Here is a 20383-nt window from a genome sequence, read left to right as displayed (position 1 = left end):
AAACAAAATGCAGAACTCCAGTTTTGTGTTACCTCCAGAAGCACAAAACGTTGAAGGCAGCACTGGCTGTTACTTCAGCTCAACAAAAGGCATCAGAACAGGAACACGTTTGCACAAGCATGTTAGTGGGATAGTCTATTCTAGCTGAAAAAGTGAGAAGCAGCACATGCACAGTGCAGACAAAAGAAAGCAAAAAGGAGGAGGAAACCCTGTGATGTTTTCCCTAAGTCCCCAAAGTTTGTGGGACAGCCATTTCCAATAACAGTTTATCAATCAATAGGCACAAAACATAACAATGAAGCATGTTTAAACTGCATGTAATTTGTTTCGTCTGAAAACATTCACGGCACAGAGCCAATGCACAAATATAGTCCTACACTAGGCTGAATTAACCTCAATCAAACTGTTGGGCATGCTGTTTGAAATATTTCAGACTGCTTGGAAGTCACTACATTTCCTTACAGGAAAGAAAACAGTCTCAAACAAAACCGTGTCAAAATAAAGGAAAATATAAGGCTGCTTGTGAGTTTGAACAATGTGAAAAAGGATCTTGACTGAAATAGAGCAAAATAAGAACACAAAACAGGAAGAGAGAAGACCTGAGTAAATGAAGCAGCTTGTGTCTTCAGCCAAATTTTAAGATCTTTTTTCATATTTGTTTATTGTAAGGGGGCATGGGGCAGGGTAAAGCCTCGTGGGCAGTAACACAGTCTTAAATTTGGTCCATCTTACATTTATATATTCATTGCAAAACATGCAAGAAACATTTGCTTTCATGAGGTCCTTTCACCACCTCTATGTATACTCAAATGCACATACAAAGTCTTTTATTGTAATAGTTACCTAAGTCATGCAAGAGTCTAAGAAATGTCCTACTGGATCAAAATGATACTCCATTTACTCGAATATTTTGTGTGACAGCAGTAACAGGACATACTATTTAGGGGAAGCCCATAAATCTGGCCATCATCTATGGTGTATTTCATCTGTCTCCAGCAGTATCCACTTTCATGATTTAACAGGTATTAGGAAAGTACATCCCTGCCCAATCCTTTCACATCCTTTTAGGACTTCTTGTCCCTCATTTTCCTGAAAATGTCTCTGAACCTGCTGACACTATTTGCCCCTACAACATCCTGCTGCAACAAATTCCAAAAGTTACTGCCCATTATGTAAAACAAACACCACCACCCCAAATGTTATCTTTCCCCCTAAATTTTTCTGACAAATCTACTAGTTTTCCATGCATGACCTCTGATTCTAGTATTGCAGCATCTCAGGGTTAACAGGTTCTTGTCCTGGTGGTTGTCCATCACGCTACACGCACTGTTCTGTAAGCACCACATCTGTGGCAAGAACGTCCTGAGCCTCCTCCTCTCAAAACTGGCGAGTTTGACTTCATAATCTCACTTCTGAAGGCAGGTAGTTATTCCCCCCCAACACATCCCAGCTGTCTTTCCTGGGACGTGACACCAGAACTGCATGCAGCACACTAGATGTAGAACGCTGCAAGTGAAATGGTGCTTTCTGCGCCCTGCCTGATGAGGAGCAAGTTTTTATTACTTTTTCTGGATACCACTGTACACAGAGGCAATCACCCACAGAACTGTCAAAGACACTGCCAAGATCTCATTCCTGAGTCAAAACTGCTAGTTTTGAGGTCAGCATTATATAAGGTAGGTTTTGATTATTATTCCCCTAAATACATTATTTTTATTTATCCACTCTTAAACTCATCTCCCACCTCCTACTTCGCTCAGTGTAAAGACTGAGACCAAGAGTTAGATTTAGTGCAACGTTTTTGCTTTTTGGAAAGTTTGTTTGTCATTTCAACTGCAAGAAATAGTCACTGGTCACCCCTCACACCCTACCACCAAGTTAAAGAAAAAATGCTAATAGGAAAACGTACAATAGCAACTGCATTACACTAAACCAAGCCCTTTCCTCCTCCCTTCCCACTGAGGCAGTGATAATTTTATGGATAATTAATTAAGGGAGAGCATATTACTATTACTACTACTACTTCCACCACCCTAATTTGGAACTGGAGAGTGTTATAAAAGGAGATGGCAAAAGGCATTCACCCAGGGGAGTTTAGAAAACTCAATGAACAAAGAAAAACACTAACTTTACTATCTATCGTGGGTGCACGAGACTTCTCTAACAGATGAGTAAAAGTCTATTTTTTAGCCACTGACTCTGCTAAAAATATTTATTAGACATCACTCCATTGCCAACAACATATAACACCCTAATCTCTAATAAAGCTGCTGTCTTGTTGTCTAAGAGAATTCTTTCTCTCCATTCTCCCATCTTCTTTACATATTCTCTATGAAACTTTACGAAGCCTTTAAGACAGCATGAGCTTGCTGAGTATTTTTTTTTTTTAATTATTTATTGTTTCACTGTGAAAATGGAAACACAACTATAATACTTTGTTCTAGGAAATATAAACAATTTCTGAGAACAAGATATGCATATTAAGTACCTCTTCCATTTATAGAAGTAAATCTGACTCTTTAATATAAATTATGAATTAACATTAAGAAAAACATGATCATCTTAATTAACTGCAATACTAAAGAATGCTAATTAGTGCCTTAGAGAAGGTGATTCATTTCTTTGGATCTGATACGAGGCATTTACTGCTGCAATATCAAGTGTCTTAACAGGCAGGGAGGGAGTAGCACCCTAACAAAACGCTTGGAAGTGGCCCACAAGGCCTTTCCCTTTATATTCTTGTTAATGATGTACATTTGGAAATTCAGTTAGTATCTTTTACACAACAAACTTCTTCCATCAGCATAACATCAGAGAGATCAAAACAACTTTCATTTCCAAGTAGTAATGTTATTTAAGTCTCTGTTTTAAATACCTTACAAAATTTTGCAGTGAGGTCAAGAGATTGAGTTTATAATATTAAAAAAAAAATGAAATCAAAAAAACATATATAGCCACTGCATCTAGTCTGCTTTTCACACGACGAAAGATGTACTTTCACTTTTTTCCCACTTAAACTACCAGATAATGTTCAACACACTATTTAATCTGCTAGGTTGCCAATAACACTCAGTATCAAACTTCAGCAAGTGTAGGATGACTTCAGGAAGAGTAAGGATGTGAAAACTCTCACTCACTCAGAAAGCACTGTGAAAGGCAATGAGCAGGAAGAAGAGGGGGAATAACATGAAATAAATGGAGAGAACATGAAAGCAAGTAGAAATAGGTTGGTAAAATAGAAAGCAAGACAAAAGGTTTGGGTTCTTTGTATCATGTTTTTAGTTCTCCTGTATTACCCCTTGTAGCGTAATAACCTGTAGTAAACAGTCCACAGGAATTTACATTTACACATGGTGAAGAAAATTAAAGTTCCTAGTATGCTCTTTGTAAGGACTTGGAACACATAGTCATGTCATTAAAAATATTAAAGTAATCAATCGGTATGGCTTTGGGCAATTGGGCACATTAAATATTTTCACCGGAACGTGTCTTCCTTGGTTACAAACCAGCCATACTTTGTAAAGATATGTTGAATTCTTAACGTGTATTCTCTAAACTCTACACATGGCTTGCTTGTGCCCCATCTCAGCACCTATGCCTTATTTAACGTTTTACTTCTGCCCTGCTTAGGTAGCTGGGACACATTTTAGTGAGTGGCAAGTAGAGGTTATGGAGGTAGAACTTGTTCAACCTTGACACTTGTAATCACATATTTTTAATCTACTAAAATTGTGAAGCACTTTATGTCCTTCTGTTTTATTTACCAATGGACAGTTATTTGCTAACCATAGAACTGAATGCTGTGTGTTTCATGTTGCCTCACTATGAAGATTTCTGTCTAGATTAAAACACTCTAACTAAATATTCTCAGAGATTGTTAAACTGGCTCAATGCAAGATATTTCACTGCAATGTTCAAAGCATGCTATTTAGGATTTAACCTTTACAGCTTATGGAAGAAAAAAATTCCAAACTCTCTGAATGGAGTATAGAGTGTGTGTGTATATATATATTTTTAGCTAAAAAGCTTTACACATTAATCCTCACATGGTTCAGAGCTTTTAAGAACTATTTAGAACATGCTTTCGTAAAAAATACAGGGGTAAGGAAAAAGTACTTTTAGCAATTGCTTCTTGTATTGCTTACTTAAGACTTTCTCTTCAGAAGAAATTAGCTGGTAAAAATAACCTGTGTGCCAACTTGTGCACATTACGCAGATGTGTTTTCAAGTGAAGGAATCAAAGCAGCACAGGAATCCCCACCCTTATGATCCATATAGCGTTCACATACACACATGCACCAGTACACATACGCACCACTCCAAAAATTTTCCAACAAGATTCTGGCAACAGCTAGAAAAGACTGTTTCATTCAGTCCCAAGTTCAGTATTTTGTGAAGACAAGAAATCTCTTATTCTTTTAGAACTTGACCAAGCTGACAGGAGCAATTCCACAGCTGAAAAGACCATGAACTTCCAACAAACTACTGCAGGACCCAAGAATCTTCTACCTTAACAAAATATCAGGCAAAAAAATATTCACCTGATGCCGCTACAGGCCAAAGCAAAACTAAACAGTGTGACCCCACAAACCATTGCACAACAAACTCCACACTAATGAGGAATAAAAAACCACTACAGACATTATAAAGTAGAATGCATTTCTAGCCCCCAACTCACAATATTTTAGAGGAATTCACAATCGAGTGTAACACCATGGGCCCAGGGCCCTTCCTCTCCTCCCTTCCATGGCTAACACTAGTGATCCCGCTCACGGAGCACTGAATCAGAAATAAAATGCCTGCTTGTAAACATATTACCTTAGCTTCCTGTAACACCTCAGCTTGCTATAAACAACACAGACTAATACTAAAAGTACAGAAGAATAGTTCTTAGTATCTGAAAGTAATAAAAGCACTCTGAGGAAAATTGGGAAGCTTTGTTTTTAGCTTTTTCTTCTTTTGACGTTTATTCTCTAGCTGATTAGCTACTTGCTAGAAACTTAGTAAAATTTTACCAAAAACCTTATGTTACATATAATATCATAAAATGTTAGGAATTACTTTTAGTTCCATCCATCTAGAGGAGTATTGACTTCTATAGTACCATGTAAAATTAAAGTTCACCTCTAAGCTCTTTTACACTTACTCGCAATGAAGAAAACAGACCATGGCAAACACCACATTACCACATTTCCTCTTTTAGATCAGTACAACCATGAAAGCGAGCAGCTAACACTGCAAGGCTCTATCTAGGTTAGGATGCATTACAGCGTGAAAGAGATCTATTGCTTTTAGTGGTTAAAACAGGAGATAGGGAATCCAAGTTTCCATCCTCTTCTGCAGCTTACACTTACACCCACATTTTCAAAGTTAATCATTTTGAAGGCCAAAGCTTGAGCTACTGTGAAATAACAGCTGGCAGTAGACAGTGACTTTTTTACACTGCAGATAAAGCTACCCTTCTCATACCAAGTTCACAAACAAGTTTTCCGTGTGTTAGAACTATCCTGAAATGGAGAAAGGCGCAATTAATTTCTACAAAATATTATCCACTCCCAAACAACATAACTTAAGCCTTGCGCAATTTACCTTTAGCTTACCTAAGGGTGGTTATGCACTCTAGTTATTGCAACACATTAGGATAGCAATGAAAATGTTTCTTAAAAAAAGGAATCTATATCTTTGTGTCACCAGCATATTGTGGTAAGTGTAGCCATATTATCTTCCCAAGGAATGTAATGATCTTATATAGCAGAATGTATTTTTTCAAGCAACAGTAATAAAAGTGGAATTTTTTTTTTTCTCCCTTTGAAGAGATTTGTTCATTACTACTCCTTCAATTTGACTGGAAGGATACGAAATCACTATGTAAATAAACAGTGAATGTAAAATCCTACGAAGTACTGCTATAGTTTAGCCCTACACAGTATAAAGACCCGTTGTTGGTAGCTGTGGAGCTGACAAAATTCAAAGTACCTGGGAAAGATAGGAAGAAATCAGTGGCAGATTTTCACTGTTTTGTGCTCTCAGTGTATTTTGATTGTTATCTACTTGTCAGCACCTAAGAAAAAAAATAGTAAGACATAAAATAGATACTTTCATTTATTAACCAGTTACTCCTAGTTGAATGGACATGAGCTGGCAATGTGCGCTCGCAATCCAGAAGGCCAACCGTATCCTGGGCTACATTGAAAGCAGCGTGGCCAGCAGGTCAAGGGAGGTGATTCTGCCCCTCTGCTCTGCTCTGGGTAGACCCCACCTAGAGTCCTGCGTCCAGCTCTGGAGCCCTCAGCACAGGAAAGAGATGGATCTGTTGGAGCAGGTCCAGAGGAGGGCCACAAAAATGATCAGAGGGATGGAACACCTCTCCCCTGAGGACAGGCTGAGAGAGTTGGGGTTGTTCAGCCTGGAGAAGAGAAGGCTCCGCAGAGACCTTATTGCAGCCTTCCAGTGCTTCAAGGGGGCTTATAAGAAAGATGGGGACAGACTTTTTAGCAGGGCCTGTTGCCATAGGACAAAGGGTAATGGTTTTAAACTAAACAAGGGTAGATTTAGACCAGATAGAAGGAAGAAATTTTTCCCAATGGAGGTGGTGAAAGACCAGTACAGGTTGCCCAGAGAGGTGGTAGATGCCCCATCCCTGGAAACATACCAGGTCAGGTTGGACGGGGCTCTGAGCAACCTGATCTAGTTGAAGATGTCCCTGCTCAAGGCAGGGGGGTTGGATTAGATGATCTTTAAAGGTCCCTTCCAACCCAAAGATTCTATGGTTCTGCGATATTGCTGTTAGTGAAAGTACACTGGCCATTGACAACGTCTTCTAAAACACTTTAAACACCAATAAAATTTGTCACACAGGAACTTCGTTTGGGTAAGCAAAAGTTTCCTATGTGTAACTATCACTAATATAATATTGTATTCTGTAACTCACACATTCAAATCTGAACTCTACGCAAGTAATACTAAAGTTTTCAATATTTAATTAAGATGCTTCTTCTAAAAGCTTAAGTGGAACCATCTAATTAAAAAATGCTAATGTGGAGGTATAGACTTTCCTTGTCAAAGTGATGTATCTTATTCCTTCTACAACTTTCTGGTTTGGTTTTGTTTTTTTTTGAAGACAGACAATACCTTATCAGAATAAGCTATAAGAGTGCTATGGATAAAATATCTGAAATGCCACCATGCATACAAAAGTCTAACAGTTAGGGGATAATTAGGGGATATCAGCTAGAAGTGTTTCAATAGCAAGCCAAAATAAGGATTTTGCTGCACAAAACCAGTTTTAATGTAATAGTGTTTACTCTTCATCCTGATACAACCAGTTTGTCATCCTTTTTCTCCTTTTTTTTTTAAATTATAAAAGTCATCAGCTATTCAACAGGAATACTGTCTCATACAGCATTATACTTGGCTTTATTTTTGGTACTAAAAAAAGAAACTACTAGTGGGAAATTATAGGCAAACACCACCGATTTGGTTCTGACATTGTTTATATAAAACATCAAATACCTTCTAAACAGAACTCCACCAATACACTTCAAACCAGATTAAACCCCCCCTATTCCAGAAAGGTTACTACTCTACACAAATGCAGAAAAAGTTTAAGCCTGAAAGAGCTTACAATTTATTCTGAAACAAAACCAAACGCATCGGATGGGAGGAGGGTGAAATAAAAGTAGTACATCAGGGAGGGTTTGTGTTCCAGCTTCTGTTATTTTCACAGTGTTACATAGCTTAGTTACCTGCCAACTATAATACTTCATTTACTATTTGCTGCAATAAATTCATAAGTATCCAGATAAAAGTATGTATTTACAAATCCGTATTGTCAATGGTTATCCATGAAAAAAACCAATCTAAAGCACCTTGACATGATGCCGACATTGGGACTGGCAGTTACAGTTTGGAAAGCAACCCTGGAATCATCGTGGACTCAATATACAGCAACAACCAAAGCCACCAACAAAACACCCATCCACATCAGGAAGGACACCGAGGCAAAAAATGGAAAGCATCACTTTGGCTGCTGTGTAAAACCTCATGGTGTCCACAAGCAGAATGCTGTGTGCAGTTCTCGTCCCTGCGTCTCGAGAAAGACATACCGGAGTAAAAGGAGGGCTACAAACGTGATTAAGGGAATAGAGAGCCAGCTCCAGAAGGAACGCTAAAAAGGCTGGGACTCTTGGAGAAGGCTAAGAGATGAGGTGCTCGAGGTTTACAAAATCATAGAAGAGGTAGATAAATTAGAAGATGAACGAATGCTTACTACACCTTGCAACACAAGAACTACAGACACCGCTTGAAATCAGTAAATCAGTAAATCAGTAGAACAGTTTAAACAGGCATAAAAGAAAAACACTTCCCCCCCACCCCAAAATAGAGCAGGCAATGACCTTCAAGACATAGTGGCTACTAAAGCTTACAGAAGGAAACACTACCAGCCCATTCAAAAACAGATCAGCCACATTCGCAGACATCAAGCCTGTAAACTGATTCCAAAAAGACTAAATAAGTGCTTACCTTCTAACACCTACTCTAATCACCAAGGATGCTGGGGAATAAGCACAATATCTCTGCCAGAGAAGAGCTAGAGACCAATTCAAAAAGCCAGAGGACTATCATTTAAATATTATGCTATATGGAAACCAAACTAAAAGTAGAGGTTGTAAAAGCCCATCTGAAAGTTTAACAGAGTACTAAAGAGATTTCAGTCCTAAAGAGTTGAAAACTTACCTTTCTGAAACATAGTCATTCTTACTGACATCTGAAAACACTACTGGCTTTGATTACCAGTAATATCAAAGACTAGCACAGTTTAGTACTACAAAAGCGGCAATTATAGATCTTCCTGTGATGTATACAGTAGCCTTTTTTCCCCGCCAAGAGTACAAAATACCCTACCAATACAGTAATACAACTGTTACTGACTTTCGTAAGCGCTCCTGCTTTACATATGGGAAGAAACCACTCTCTGCTTTACTACGCCTTTGCTTCAGCAAAGTATCACCAACGGAATCCTACAGCACACGCACTTAACAGGTTTCTTCATCTTCAGCAAAACCCAAACGCTTTCGAGGTTGTTTGCAGATTAAACGCAGAAGCATCCAAAGCAAGTCCCACTCCCGTTACCGACCCTTTAGATTTTTCCGAGGCACTGACTGAACCGCCTGCTTCGATGCACAGCTGCAGCTTCGGGACGGACTCGGACACAACTCTCACCCCCACATGTGGTACCTCTACGAGCCCTCCTCGGCTCAGCACGCCCCACTCTCCCCGCTCAGCCGCTCCTGCAAGCCCGGGTCGTTGTTCCCCTCGGGGCCGGGCTCCGGGCTCTGTTCCCCCGGCACACAGGGGGTCCTAGGCCTTACAGGCGGGACCCCGCGCACCGTCCAGCTCTTGGCTCCCGACAGGCGCCGGGCGCAAACCCTCGCGTTTGCTCCCGGAGGCGGGCGCCCCCCGCTGCCAGCACAGCCCCGGGGCAGGGCACCGCCAGCGCGGGGGGACAGTCGGTACCCGCACAGGCGGAACAGGCCGGGTGGGGGGAACCCCGCAGCAGAGGGGGGCGCGCACCGCCCGCACACCCCCGATTTCAGGGGCGCGCACTCACGCGGGGCGCCGCGGGCTGCAGACCGCCTCCTCGCCGATGTCGGGCAGACTGATGAGCGGAGCCCTGGCACCCGCCCGCCCCCCGGGCTCCTCCGCCGCGGCGCCTACCGGTCGCGGGGGGCGGCCGCCCGCTCCCCCCGGCGCCCCCGCCCTGCCCGGGACACAGCCGGCTGGGCTGGGGGGCGGCGGGGCGCGGGGGCCGGCGGCGCGGCGCAGCCTGGCCGGGAGGGCGCCCAGGTGCAGGGCCGCCCCCTGCATGGCGGCGGGGCGGGAGCGGGCCCCGGCGCGTTGCTAGGCCAAACAAACCCCGGGGCGGCGCGCGCCGCCCTCAGCCCGCGCGCCCGGGGGTCGCCCGGAAGCGTAGGGCAGTGACTTGCTGCAGCCTGCCGGTGCGGTCAGCAAGGCGCGGCCGGTATGAGGAAGGGCCAACTGCACGTGCCAGGGTCGCAGGGCCCCGCTTCACAGCCTTCCCCCGTGCGGTGCACGCATCTGTGTGCAGAAAGGGTTTAAAAGAGGGAGCGAGACCAACCCACTCCAGTGCACCTTTTTACACCGTGTCAGGCAACGCCCCACATACAACCATGCCACCAGCAGTGCCAGGCAGCTCGGGAGTCAGGATCAAGGACCCTTCTCTCTTTTGCCACAGATACCAAGCAGCAGGAGAGGCGTGAGGCAGGGCTCGGGGCAAATACTGCACTAGCTTTGCAGCGTAGGGTTGTCTGTCTGGATGGAGAGAAGAGCGGTCACACCAGCAGCAGTTCGGGGACGCCGTAATGGCTGGTATTATGGGCAGGGCAAACGTCATGTTGGCTCAGAATACGGCAGGCGGTATGGCCCTTGGCAGCATCCAAAAGAACAGCACAGGCTGAAAGATAGTACAGTTCCCTTATACATGGGAGCCCAGGACCATACATCAAGCAACTAGCTGCACTACCAACTTAAAGCTGGCAGCTGCTAGCATTGTGACAACCAAGGGTAAAAAGTGGGGAAGTTTATCCCTGCCTTGTCTTCCTACCACATCAAGGAGTGCCATGAGCTGTCAGAGCAGAGCACACATGACACCAGCTACAAGACCGAGATCTGAAATTGGGATATTCTTGGCCTGAAATGAGAACGTTCCAAGCAAACCTTATGGAATAGGCCCACAAAAACCTGACAGCAGCACAATCTGCATTTATTCCTCACCATGCCAAAAAGCCTTGACTGAGCCACAGTGAAAGTAGCATAATTGAGGACATCGGGTGTATTTATCTCAGCTGCAGCCCCAAAGCAACCCTGCATGAAGACCTGGAACAGAAGCTGTTGTCATCATCACTCTAACTTGTTCATTACTCCCAGTCATTCAAGACCCACAGTCAGGTTCTACCACAAAACTACAGACTTGAGCATTCCACCTCAGTCAAGTCCTTTAGACATCCTGCTTTCAATACAGATGATTCCTCTTTAGTCCTAGGTAACATCTTTGACACTACAAGTTCGGAACTATTTTTCATTTATTTGCTATCCAACTCCTCAGTAAATCACCGTAATATAGTCTGATGCTGCGCACTACAAAGAAACTAACCAGCTCAGATATAGACTGTTAATCCCAAAAACACTTACAACTCTTCACCACAGTAAACCCATTTATTTAGTCTCAGTAATACTGTCAAACAAATGTACAGGAGCAGAGCAGAAGTGGGCAACTTTCAGACAAACAGGGAAAACTTACATGAAAATTTTATGTCAGGTGTAATTGATGATTACCATTGGCCCTGTGCTTATTGCTTTTGTGCCTTTGTTTTTAACATTAGTCTAATTCTCACTGAGCCTTTATAATGTCTTTTTCTGTTATAAATTATTTTGAACTGAATGTAGGTACTAATGTAACTGTTTAGAACCTATCATCATATTTTTACATTTAAAATTACTTTCACTCATCAGCAAGTACTTTTCGTTTGTATTCTTAGCTATTTTACAAAACATCCGTAACACATTTTCTCAAGGTTCTGACCGATTTTGGGGGCATTTGTAGTAAGAAGAAAAAAAAAATCTTTACAGAATTTAGACATGCTGTCATTTGTCAGGGTTTAAGGGCCAGAAAAGACCATTTGATCTAAGCTGACCTCTTGTAACACATTTCACCTCGGCATTTCTCCATGCATTCCCTGCATTTTTATGTCATTTTTATACCCATGTGAAGCGCTCAACATTTTCTAAACAATTTATATTGATGTGGAACAAGAAATTCTGCTACTATGTGTCACTACAGATTTAAAAAACATAGAAACCCTTTCACATGTTAGTCTTTAAATACGAGAAAGAACGATTGACATGGTGCATACCTGGCACCCCATCCTTACCGACTTGCCTCCTCAGCTTCCATAGCCTAAGCATGAAGAAAAGAATTTGTCACTTCGCCTGAAAAGGTCAGAAAGATGAGATGAAAGCATCACAATGGGGATAATCCTATTACTGTAATTAGGGAATCATCATCTATCACTTCAATTGTAAACAAAGCCTTTTTTGTTTTCACTCAGGATTTCCTGAGCAAGCAAAGACAGTCTACACCCTCTCCAGTCTTCTGGTGCATGCAAAAAACTATTAATAATTTTTCTTATGATTTAAGTATTGAACTATCTGAAAGCTGCCTTCTAAAGCAGTAAAAAACAGCATTCTTGGAGTAACGGTGGTATTGAAATTGGTGAGAGAAATACTAGGAAAAAAGCAATTTAAAAAATATTCCTGAGCTATTGAAAGATCACACACCTACTAAAAATTGACGATCACAGAATCATTAAGGTTGGAAAGGACCTTCAAGATCATGAAGTCCAACCGCTAACCCAGCACCACCATGTCCCCTAAACCATGTCCTGAAGTGCCACATCCACACGTTTTTTGAGCACTTCCAGGGATGGCGACTCCACCACCTCCCTGGGCAGCCTGTTCCAATGCTTGACCACCCTCTCAGTGAAGAAATTTTTCCTAATACCCAATCTAAACCTCCCCTGGTGCAACTTGAGGCCGTTTCCTCTCATCCTATCACTAGTTATGTGGGAGAAGAGACCAACGCTCACCTCACCACAACCCCCTTTCAGGTAGTTGTAGAGAGTGATAAGGTCTCCCCTCAGCCTCCTCTTCTCCAGGCTAAACAACCCCAGTTCCCTCAGCCGCTCCTCATAAGACTTGTGCTCCAGACCCCTCACCAGCTTCATTGCCCTTCCTTGGACACGCTCAGCACCTCAGTGTCCTTCTTGTAGTGAGGGGCCCAAAACTGAACACAGGATTCGAGGTGCGGCCTCACCAATGCCAAGTACAGGAGCACAGTCACTTCCCTACTCCTGCTGGCCACACTAGTTCTGATACAGGCCACGATGCTGTTGGCCTTCTTGGCCACCTGGGCACACTGCTGACTCATGTTCAGCCGGCTGTCACCCCCAGGTCCTTTTCCGCCGGGTAGCTCTCCAGCCACTCTCCCCCAAGCCTGTAGCATTGCATGGGGTTGTTGTGGCCCAAGTGCAGGACCCAGCACTTGACAATGTTTTATGACAATGACAATGTTTTATAAGGTCCTTGGAGCCACAATTAATATTAACAAAAAAATACAAATGACTGTCTAGTGTCTAATTTACAAGAAATTGTGCTCAAGCACTCCATAAAATTGCAACCAGTCTCAAACATTATGAACATCCTTTCAGAGCACACTTTGCTTGTTCTCAGCTCTCTCCAGATCAAGCTACTAGCCCATAAGTTTGAACCTTCATGAATACAGACAAGTAAATTAATAGTGACTCTTATGTATCTTTCCAGCATGACAAATGTTTTTCAGGTTTTCCTGAAGGCTTGATAGTTTTCCAATGATAGAAAATACGCAATAAAATGACCTCATAATTCAAATCTGTACTTTTAAAATTCAGTGCGCTTTACTATTAGATTTAAGTGCCATCACTAACTGCTGATGAAATGCACTGACTCGTTCTTTCTGGGCTGGCCAGTTCAAGATGCAGCGAGATCTGAACATTCCTCTTCGCAGGTGAAGTGCATGATACAGCTTGTAATCTTGGATATCATGAAGAAAGATCAATATGATGGAGTCCCGACTTTGTTCGATAGCTTGCTGAAGAGCATGATACACCTTAAATCTGAAGCAAAAATAAGACAAAAAATACATGTTTTCTTTCATGTAGAGGGAAAAAATGACAAACAGTTCTTTTAATAGCTTGCATAATGGCACATTGCAGACTCAGAGGTCTTAATGTCTATTCTATAAAATTGTCATTACTTAAGTTAAATTAGTTACCCTCTAACCAAAGAAGAAAATCATCCTCTAAAAACATAATCTAAGTCTACTGTCTTGATGTAGCCTTGTTTGGCAAAGTTCCTTTCATTTCAAGATCGCTATACACAGGTGACAGCTTGACTTTTTAAAAAAATACACTCAAGTTTCCACTAGTGTACATGTACAAATTAACTTTCTTAACTTACAAATTATTCTGAAGTTACAACATATTAAGTAAATATATTGAAGTAGAATTCACATGCTATTTTTCATTAAATTACCTTGTCAAAAAAATCTGTTAAGAAATTTTCTCCCTTAAACATGAAATTTTCTATCTTACTTTTTGCACCAGGGATCCTGTAAGAGGTGTTCAGTCACAACAAAAATAATCTTCCTGCTCATTTTTATACTGTTAATTGTGGCTTCAAATTCGGATATGCCTGCTTCAAAGTCCCGTTCTTCTAAGCAAAATTTAATTTGAAAGTGGTTATTTTTTTCCAGAGAGATGAAATTCTTGGACACCCAATTCTTGTCCTGTCTTGCATGAATAACGTAGGCATCAAAATCAAACTCTTCCTGTTGTCTGTCAAGCTCTTTAAAACCAAGTATTCGATTTACTGAAATATTCCAATAGAAAGCTATTCTCCACCCTTCAAAATGGATGATCAGAACAATAAAAATTACTAGCATCACAACACTGGTAGTGATCACAAACAGAAGTTTAAATGGAGCACTGTCTTTGCAGGCTGAGCTATCAAAATGCAATACCAGACTACCATGATATTTTGGTGGGGTGTTGCAAATGTACTGGGTCCTCAATCTAGGTACATATGCTTGGGTCACATTAAGCCAATCGGCAAACCAAGCAATGCTTTCACAGGTGCAATCAAATGGATTGGAATCCATCTCTAGTGTTCTCAAGCTCTTGAAAGCTGTGCCAAACACCCCTTCTTCAACTGAGGTTATCAGATTTTTCTGAAGTTTCAATGAATTCAGAGAGGCTTGGTCATCAAATAGAGTTGCTGGAAGCAAATTCAAATTATTTGATCCTAAATCCAAGCTTTTTAATTGAAACAGACCCTTGAAAGCCTGAACTGGAATTTCATCAAGCCCATTTGATTTTAAATTAAGAATATACAAGTTGGGAAGGTCTTTTAAAAAAAGAACTGGGCCACCTGGATTTGCATGTTTCCAAAGTCGGGCTAAATTGTTGTGCTGCAAATCCAGAATGACAAGTTTGTGAAGTCCATCAAACAAGTCTTCTTTTATGCTTGCTATGTTGTTATTGCTTATCTCTAGGACACTCAGATTTTGTAGAGGATGAAAAGGCGAAGGAGAAAGTGCCAGATTACTGCAACCTACCTTCCTCAGCATCAATTTTCTAAGGCTTGGGACAAAAATGAATGATTCACTTCGCAAAGCCAAGTTTTTATTATACGAGAGATAAATATCTTGTATATTATTGAGACCTTTAAACTCGTGACCTGTGAGTTCTTGACTGATTTCATTGAGACCAAGATCGAGAATTTTCAGGTGTCCCAAGGAGAAAAATGCCCCACTTTCTATTGTAGAGATTCTTGTTTTTGTGAGGTTGAGAACCTGCAAACTGGAATTAGCAAGTGATGAAAATGTTTTATTAGTTATTCTTTGTAAGTTTATGTTGCAGTTACAGAGGCTCAGGTACTTCAGGTTGTTCAGCCCTGTGAACATATTAGCAGTAATTCCTGGAAAATTGTTATTATCCATTATAAGGTACTCCAGGTGGTATAACCAATGAAAGGAAAAATCTTCAATTTTACCAGAAAGTGAATTTATCAGATTCAGATGTTTGAGGCTAGATAATCCATAAAATAAACGTGAAGATACATGAATGTTGTTATGCTTCAGGTTTAAATATTGTAAACTTGAAAGCCACTGAAACGAGTCATCTTCTATCACAGACAGAGAATTTTGGGAAAGGTTTAAAACTGTAAGATTTGTTCCTTGCAGTCCCTGGAAAGTTGACTTGCCAATGTATGAAAGTTTCACATGGCTCAGTGAGAGGTTCTGAATAGCTGTGTTTGATAACTCTGTACAAAGTCCTTTTGTGCGATTTTCACAAAGTTCAACGTTGTTGAGTATGAGGCCAAACAGATTTCCAATTGCATGTAAACATCCTATGTGAAACTGAAAGGAAAAGAAAAGAGTTTTCATCTAAAGAAGGGGATTATGTAAGAAAGTAGCCCCACAAAGCCAAAACATGGAAAGGTTTTCAAACGAGATTTTCAAGCAGAATACAGCTCCTACAACTCGTATTTTTCCACAGCCAAGTTCAGACAAACATTTCTTGGGGTTTAATACTGCTTGTGATAATAGTTGTAAAATTTGTAACATGATTATTATAACCCTGAGTAGTACTCTTTTAGAAGAGAGTTGCTTCGTCAGATGCAATTACAATATTGTATCCAACTAATAAAACTCTTTCACTAGTCTTAGAAATTGAGATAATTTCTTTCCTCGGCTCTCTTTTACTGGTTACCTGCTAGGGATACCAATATACTAGTGCAAAACCAGGTATACTGTAAAAAGTTATTTAGGCCTTCAGACAGCCAAGAAGAAACGCAGTTTCTCTGTGTAAGCAGAAGCTACACTCATGAAATGTGATACTACGCACTTGCTTCCACAATACAAATAACAAGCCTCCACCATAGTGCTGGCTTCTCATCTCAATTCTGTTATCAGCTGAATGATTAAATATTCCATTTGTCAGAATAATTCAAATGCATAAGGCTGCTTTTCAGACAGCAGTACTGTAAAATCAGAGCAGGTTAAACTAGCATAAAGTAGCACTGCCCAAGAAGGAAGCAATCCCATCTACTTATCCACATGCTGTACCCTTCTGCCATATGGCCATACATGCAGTCACACAGTAAACCAGATAAGGAACCAGCCTGCCTACAAGCTCACCAAGCCAAAAAAAAAAAAATATCTGTAGAGTTTGTCCAGTGATCCAGTACATGGCCTCATTAAAGCTTGTACCAGAAAGAGGGAAGGATGAAGCAGCCAAGGGAAGGAGGGCAGTGGGATTGCCTCAGTGGTACAAGCGTATGCCACTTAAAAATATTATTGTAATTTCAATACATGTTATTTACAGATCAATCAACAGGGGGAAAAAACCCAACCAAATTCGGTATTCATATGCTGAATGTCAACCAGTTTAGAACTGTAACATTTACCATCACTCTTAAAGAATCATATTGAAATGCTGAGAAGCAGGTCGGAGAGAACAGTGAGGTAGGTGGCAGAGAAAACATTCACTTTTTTTTTTTTTAAAAAGACTGAATATACTTTTCTGCAATTACTATTTCTCTGTGGTACCCCACAGGCACAAATGAACCTTCTCTTTCATTAACTAGGAAGCAAGACCTTGACTGTATAACTAGCCTTGCATAATATTGTACTTTTTCCCCCAAGTATGTCAGTTGTTCATCTTTGGCACACACAAAAAAATCTTGCATAGAAAATACCTGGTAAGGGTTCACAGAGCTACTTGATCTAGCTCTTGCTTGAGACCTCTGCTACATGGAACCAGCTCTTGTTGATTTCAGTTGGAGAAAAATGATTATTTGTATCACTACTGGAGGTCAGGAGTAATGCTGCATGCAATAGAATGGACCTCAGTGGATCAAAAATGTAAATGCCATACAATCATAAAGGTTAAATCAGGATAGTTCCATTTTATACTTACATATCTTGAATTTCTGTTGAAATGCTTCCTACCTCTTTCAGTGGATTTGATGACAAATCAAGACTATTCAGTGAGGTGTTGCTAAGAAAATGGAAGTCTTCCTTTTTTAACTCAGTGATTTGATTGCTATCCAACATGAGCTCACGAAGGTTCTTCAACTGTTGCTGCAATCCTAAATTTGCTGACTTCAAAGAATTATGAGATAGGTCCAAAATATTCAAGTTCTGGGGAGGAGATGCAAACAGAAAAATATATATTTTTTTATTTTATATAATATGAAACTATTTTGAAATGTTGCATTAGAATCTAATCGATTAGAAAATAGTTGCAATAATACAATTAAAATAAATTTGTAATAGAGAAATGGCAGCTTCCAAGCTCCTGCAGGAAGAAGCCTTCTGTATCTTCTACACCTGTAACTTCCATTGCATTCATGGTCTTAACCTGCTAAAATATCTACTGCAAACCAAAGAATTACACTATCTAAAATTCCTTAATCCACTGAAAGCCCTCCTGCTCCAGATGAAGTAATAAAAGCAAAAGCCTACAGCTGGCTGCAGTTACAATTACTGCAGTATTAAACCCTGTGTTCCACCCCACTGAATGGAAGTGAGGAAGGGGAGTGCAGAGGCAGCCTACAAAGATCAGTGCTGTAAGCCTTGTAATACTCCAGCTCATGCCCAGATGCTCAGACTCCTCCCGCACCTGCATGGGAAGAGATGCTACCCTAAAGGTGACTCCAAAGGATGTGCTTTGCAGCCCCTCAAGCCTGACCTCCATCACTACCAGGGCAGCAGCAAAGTGAGGAAAGCCAGAACTTTGGTTCTGTTCCCAGCACCTAAGCTGGCTGTACTCATTTGTAGTTAAAAGTTGAGAGTGAGCGAGCACTCCTGCAATGCAAGCAAGTACATTTTATGTAACTGAACTGGAATACTGAGTGTAGCAGGGAAGTTCAGACTTGTTCAAAACACTGTCCTGGTTTCAGCCAGGATAGAGCTGGTTTTCCTCACAGAAGCTAGTGTGAGACTGTGTTTTGGATTTGGGATGAGGAACTGTTGATAATGTGCTGATGTTTTGGGTTGTTGCTGAGCCGTCAAGGACAGTCCAGCTTCTTGTGCTGGCCTGCCAGCGAGCAGGCTGGGGGTGCACGGGGAGCTGGGAGGGGACACAGCCGGGACAGCTGACCCAGACTGGCCAAAGAGATATTCCCTACCATACGACGTCATGCCCAGTACATAAACTGGAGTTGGCCGGGGGGGCGGAAATCGCTGCTCGGGGACGGGCTGTCGATCACGGGGTGGTGAGCAATTGCTGTATTGGGCATCACTTGTTCTTATACATTCCTTTGTTGGTATTATCATTATTGTTCCCTTCTTTCTTTCTGTCCTATTAAACCGTGTTTATCTCAACCCACGAGGTTTTTCCTAATTCTCTCCCCCGTCCCGCTGTGGGAGGGAGAGTGAGCGAGCGGCTGCGTGGTGCTTAGTTGCCAGCTGGGGCTAAACCACGACAAACACGCACACTCATTAGAACATTATACAACAATGAGGTTCCCCAACCTCATAGATGCTACAGAGAAAAATATTTAACCACATGTAAACTACCAGGGAAAACAAAGGTAGAATAAAACTGTTTTTATTCTCTCAGTCCCCAAAGTCCTGGGAGACACTACATTCAGCCTAAGCACTGGCCTTCATGGTTTGAGTAATCACACCTTGACAATTTAGGCTAGCTACCATTTTTAGACCACCATAAACTTTGCCCTGTACATCATCTGCTGCTATCATCTTGGCACAAATCCTGCATGGAGAGGTGCCTCGATGGTATGCAATACAGAAAAGGGGATGAAGAGCACTGACTCATAAGGATGGCTGAGACTCTGGTGTGCTCTAACACAAGAAGCCACTAGGCCTTTTCTTTAGAAAAAACATTTAAGTAAGACTATATGCTGGATATTTTCAGCTGCAAACACGCACAGTAAATTCCCCATTTATACTTTATTTACACGAAAAGGTGCATTTGTAAAGCTTACCTCCAGGGGTTTGAAAGGATCATTTTTAATATCTATTCTGTTGTATCCTAGATTGAGCTCAGTCAGGTTGGTACAGGAAGCAAAGACCCTGTCAGGGAGCTTATACAATTCGTTATGTTCTAACTTCAGAATCTGCAACAGGGGAACATTTTGGCACAAATCTGGTTGCAGTTTAGAGATGCTGTTGTAGCCTGCGTTCAAGTAAATCAGCTGGTTGTACTTGGTCAGATTTGCAGGCCCTAGCTGTCTTAGCTGATTATGAGAAATATCCAAACCCGTTATATTGTTTGGGAGATCAGAAGGAATTTGAGTCAGCTTCAGGTGACTGCAGTCAGCCATTTCATTTCGGATCTCACATTGCTTTCCAACTGATGCACACAGCAAGCAGACAGACACCAGTCTGACAGATAAGCTGTTCCAAAGAATAGCACTTCCCATTGTTTTATCTGCAAAGGCAAAATGAACACAGTACAAATTACAATCGTTTTGACACAACTTATATCTTAAACTGAAGGCTAAGCAAGCCAGGCTCAAAAAACATGTAGTTCTGTACTGAGCAAACAGTATTTTTCACCTATCAAGTAGCATTCCTTTCTGCAGAAAAAGTATGTCTACATCTCTCCAAATTAAGATTTTTCTTTAAAAACAATACTATTGTCTTACATAAAAATAATTATGTTCAAAAAGCTACCAACAGTTCATCTATTATCAATGCAGATTTTCAACCTTTTTCCCTTTTCTGATTAATTTTGCATTG

General features: G+C 41.2%; 1 protein-coding gene across 1 annotated transcript; it reads right to left on the bottom strand.

Moving 5' to 3' along the window:
- Positions 1-13501: 13501 nt before the first annotated feature.
- On the bottom strand, positions 13502-20067 carry TLR3 (toll like receptor 3; the record flags this gene model as incomplete). The annotated part of the gene is made up of 4 exons (XM_081999289.1): positions 19627-20067; positions 17627-17818; positions 14208-16033; positions 13502-13730 (listed from the first exon to the last, which is right to left on the bottom strand). Exons 1-4 carry the CDS (start codon positions 20062-20064, stop codon positions 13502-13504), a joined length of 2685 nt encoding a protein of 894 aa, XP_081855415.1. The 5' UTR covers positions 20065-20067.
- Positions 20068-20383: the final 316 nt, after the last annotated feature.

This window comes from Phaethon aethereus (genome assembly GCF_964289735.1).
Source record: "Phaethon aethereus genome assembly, chromosome: 4".
Classification (NCBI taxonomy): domain Eukaryota; kingdom Metazoa; phylum Chordata; class Aves; order Phaethontiformes; family Phaethontidae; genus Phaethon; species Phaethon aethereus.
This window is presented reverse-complemented; position numbering and strand designations above follow the sequence as displayed.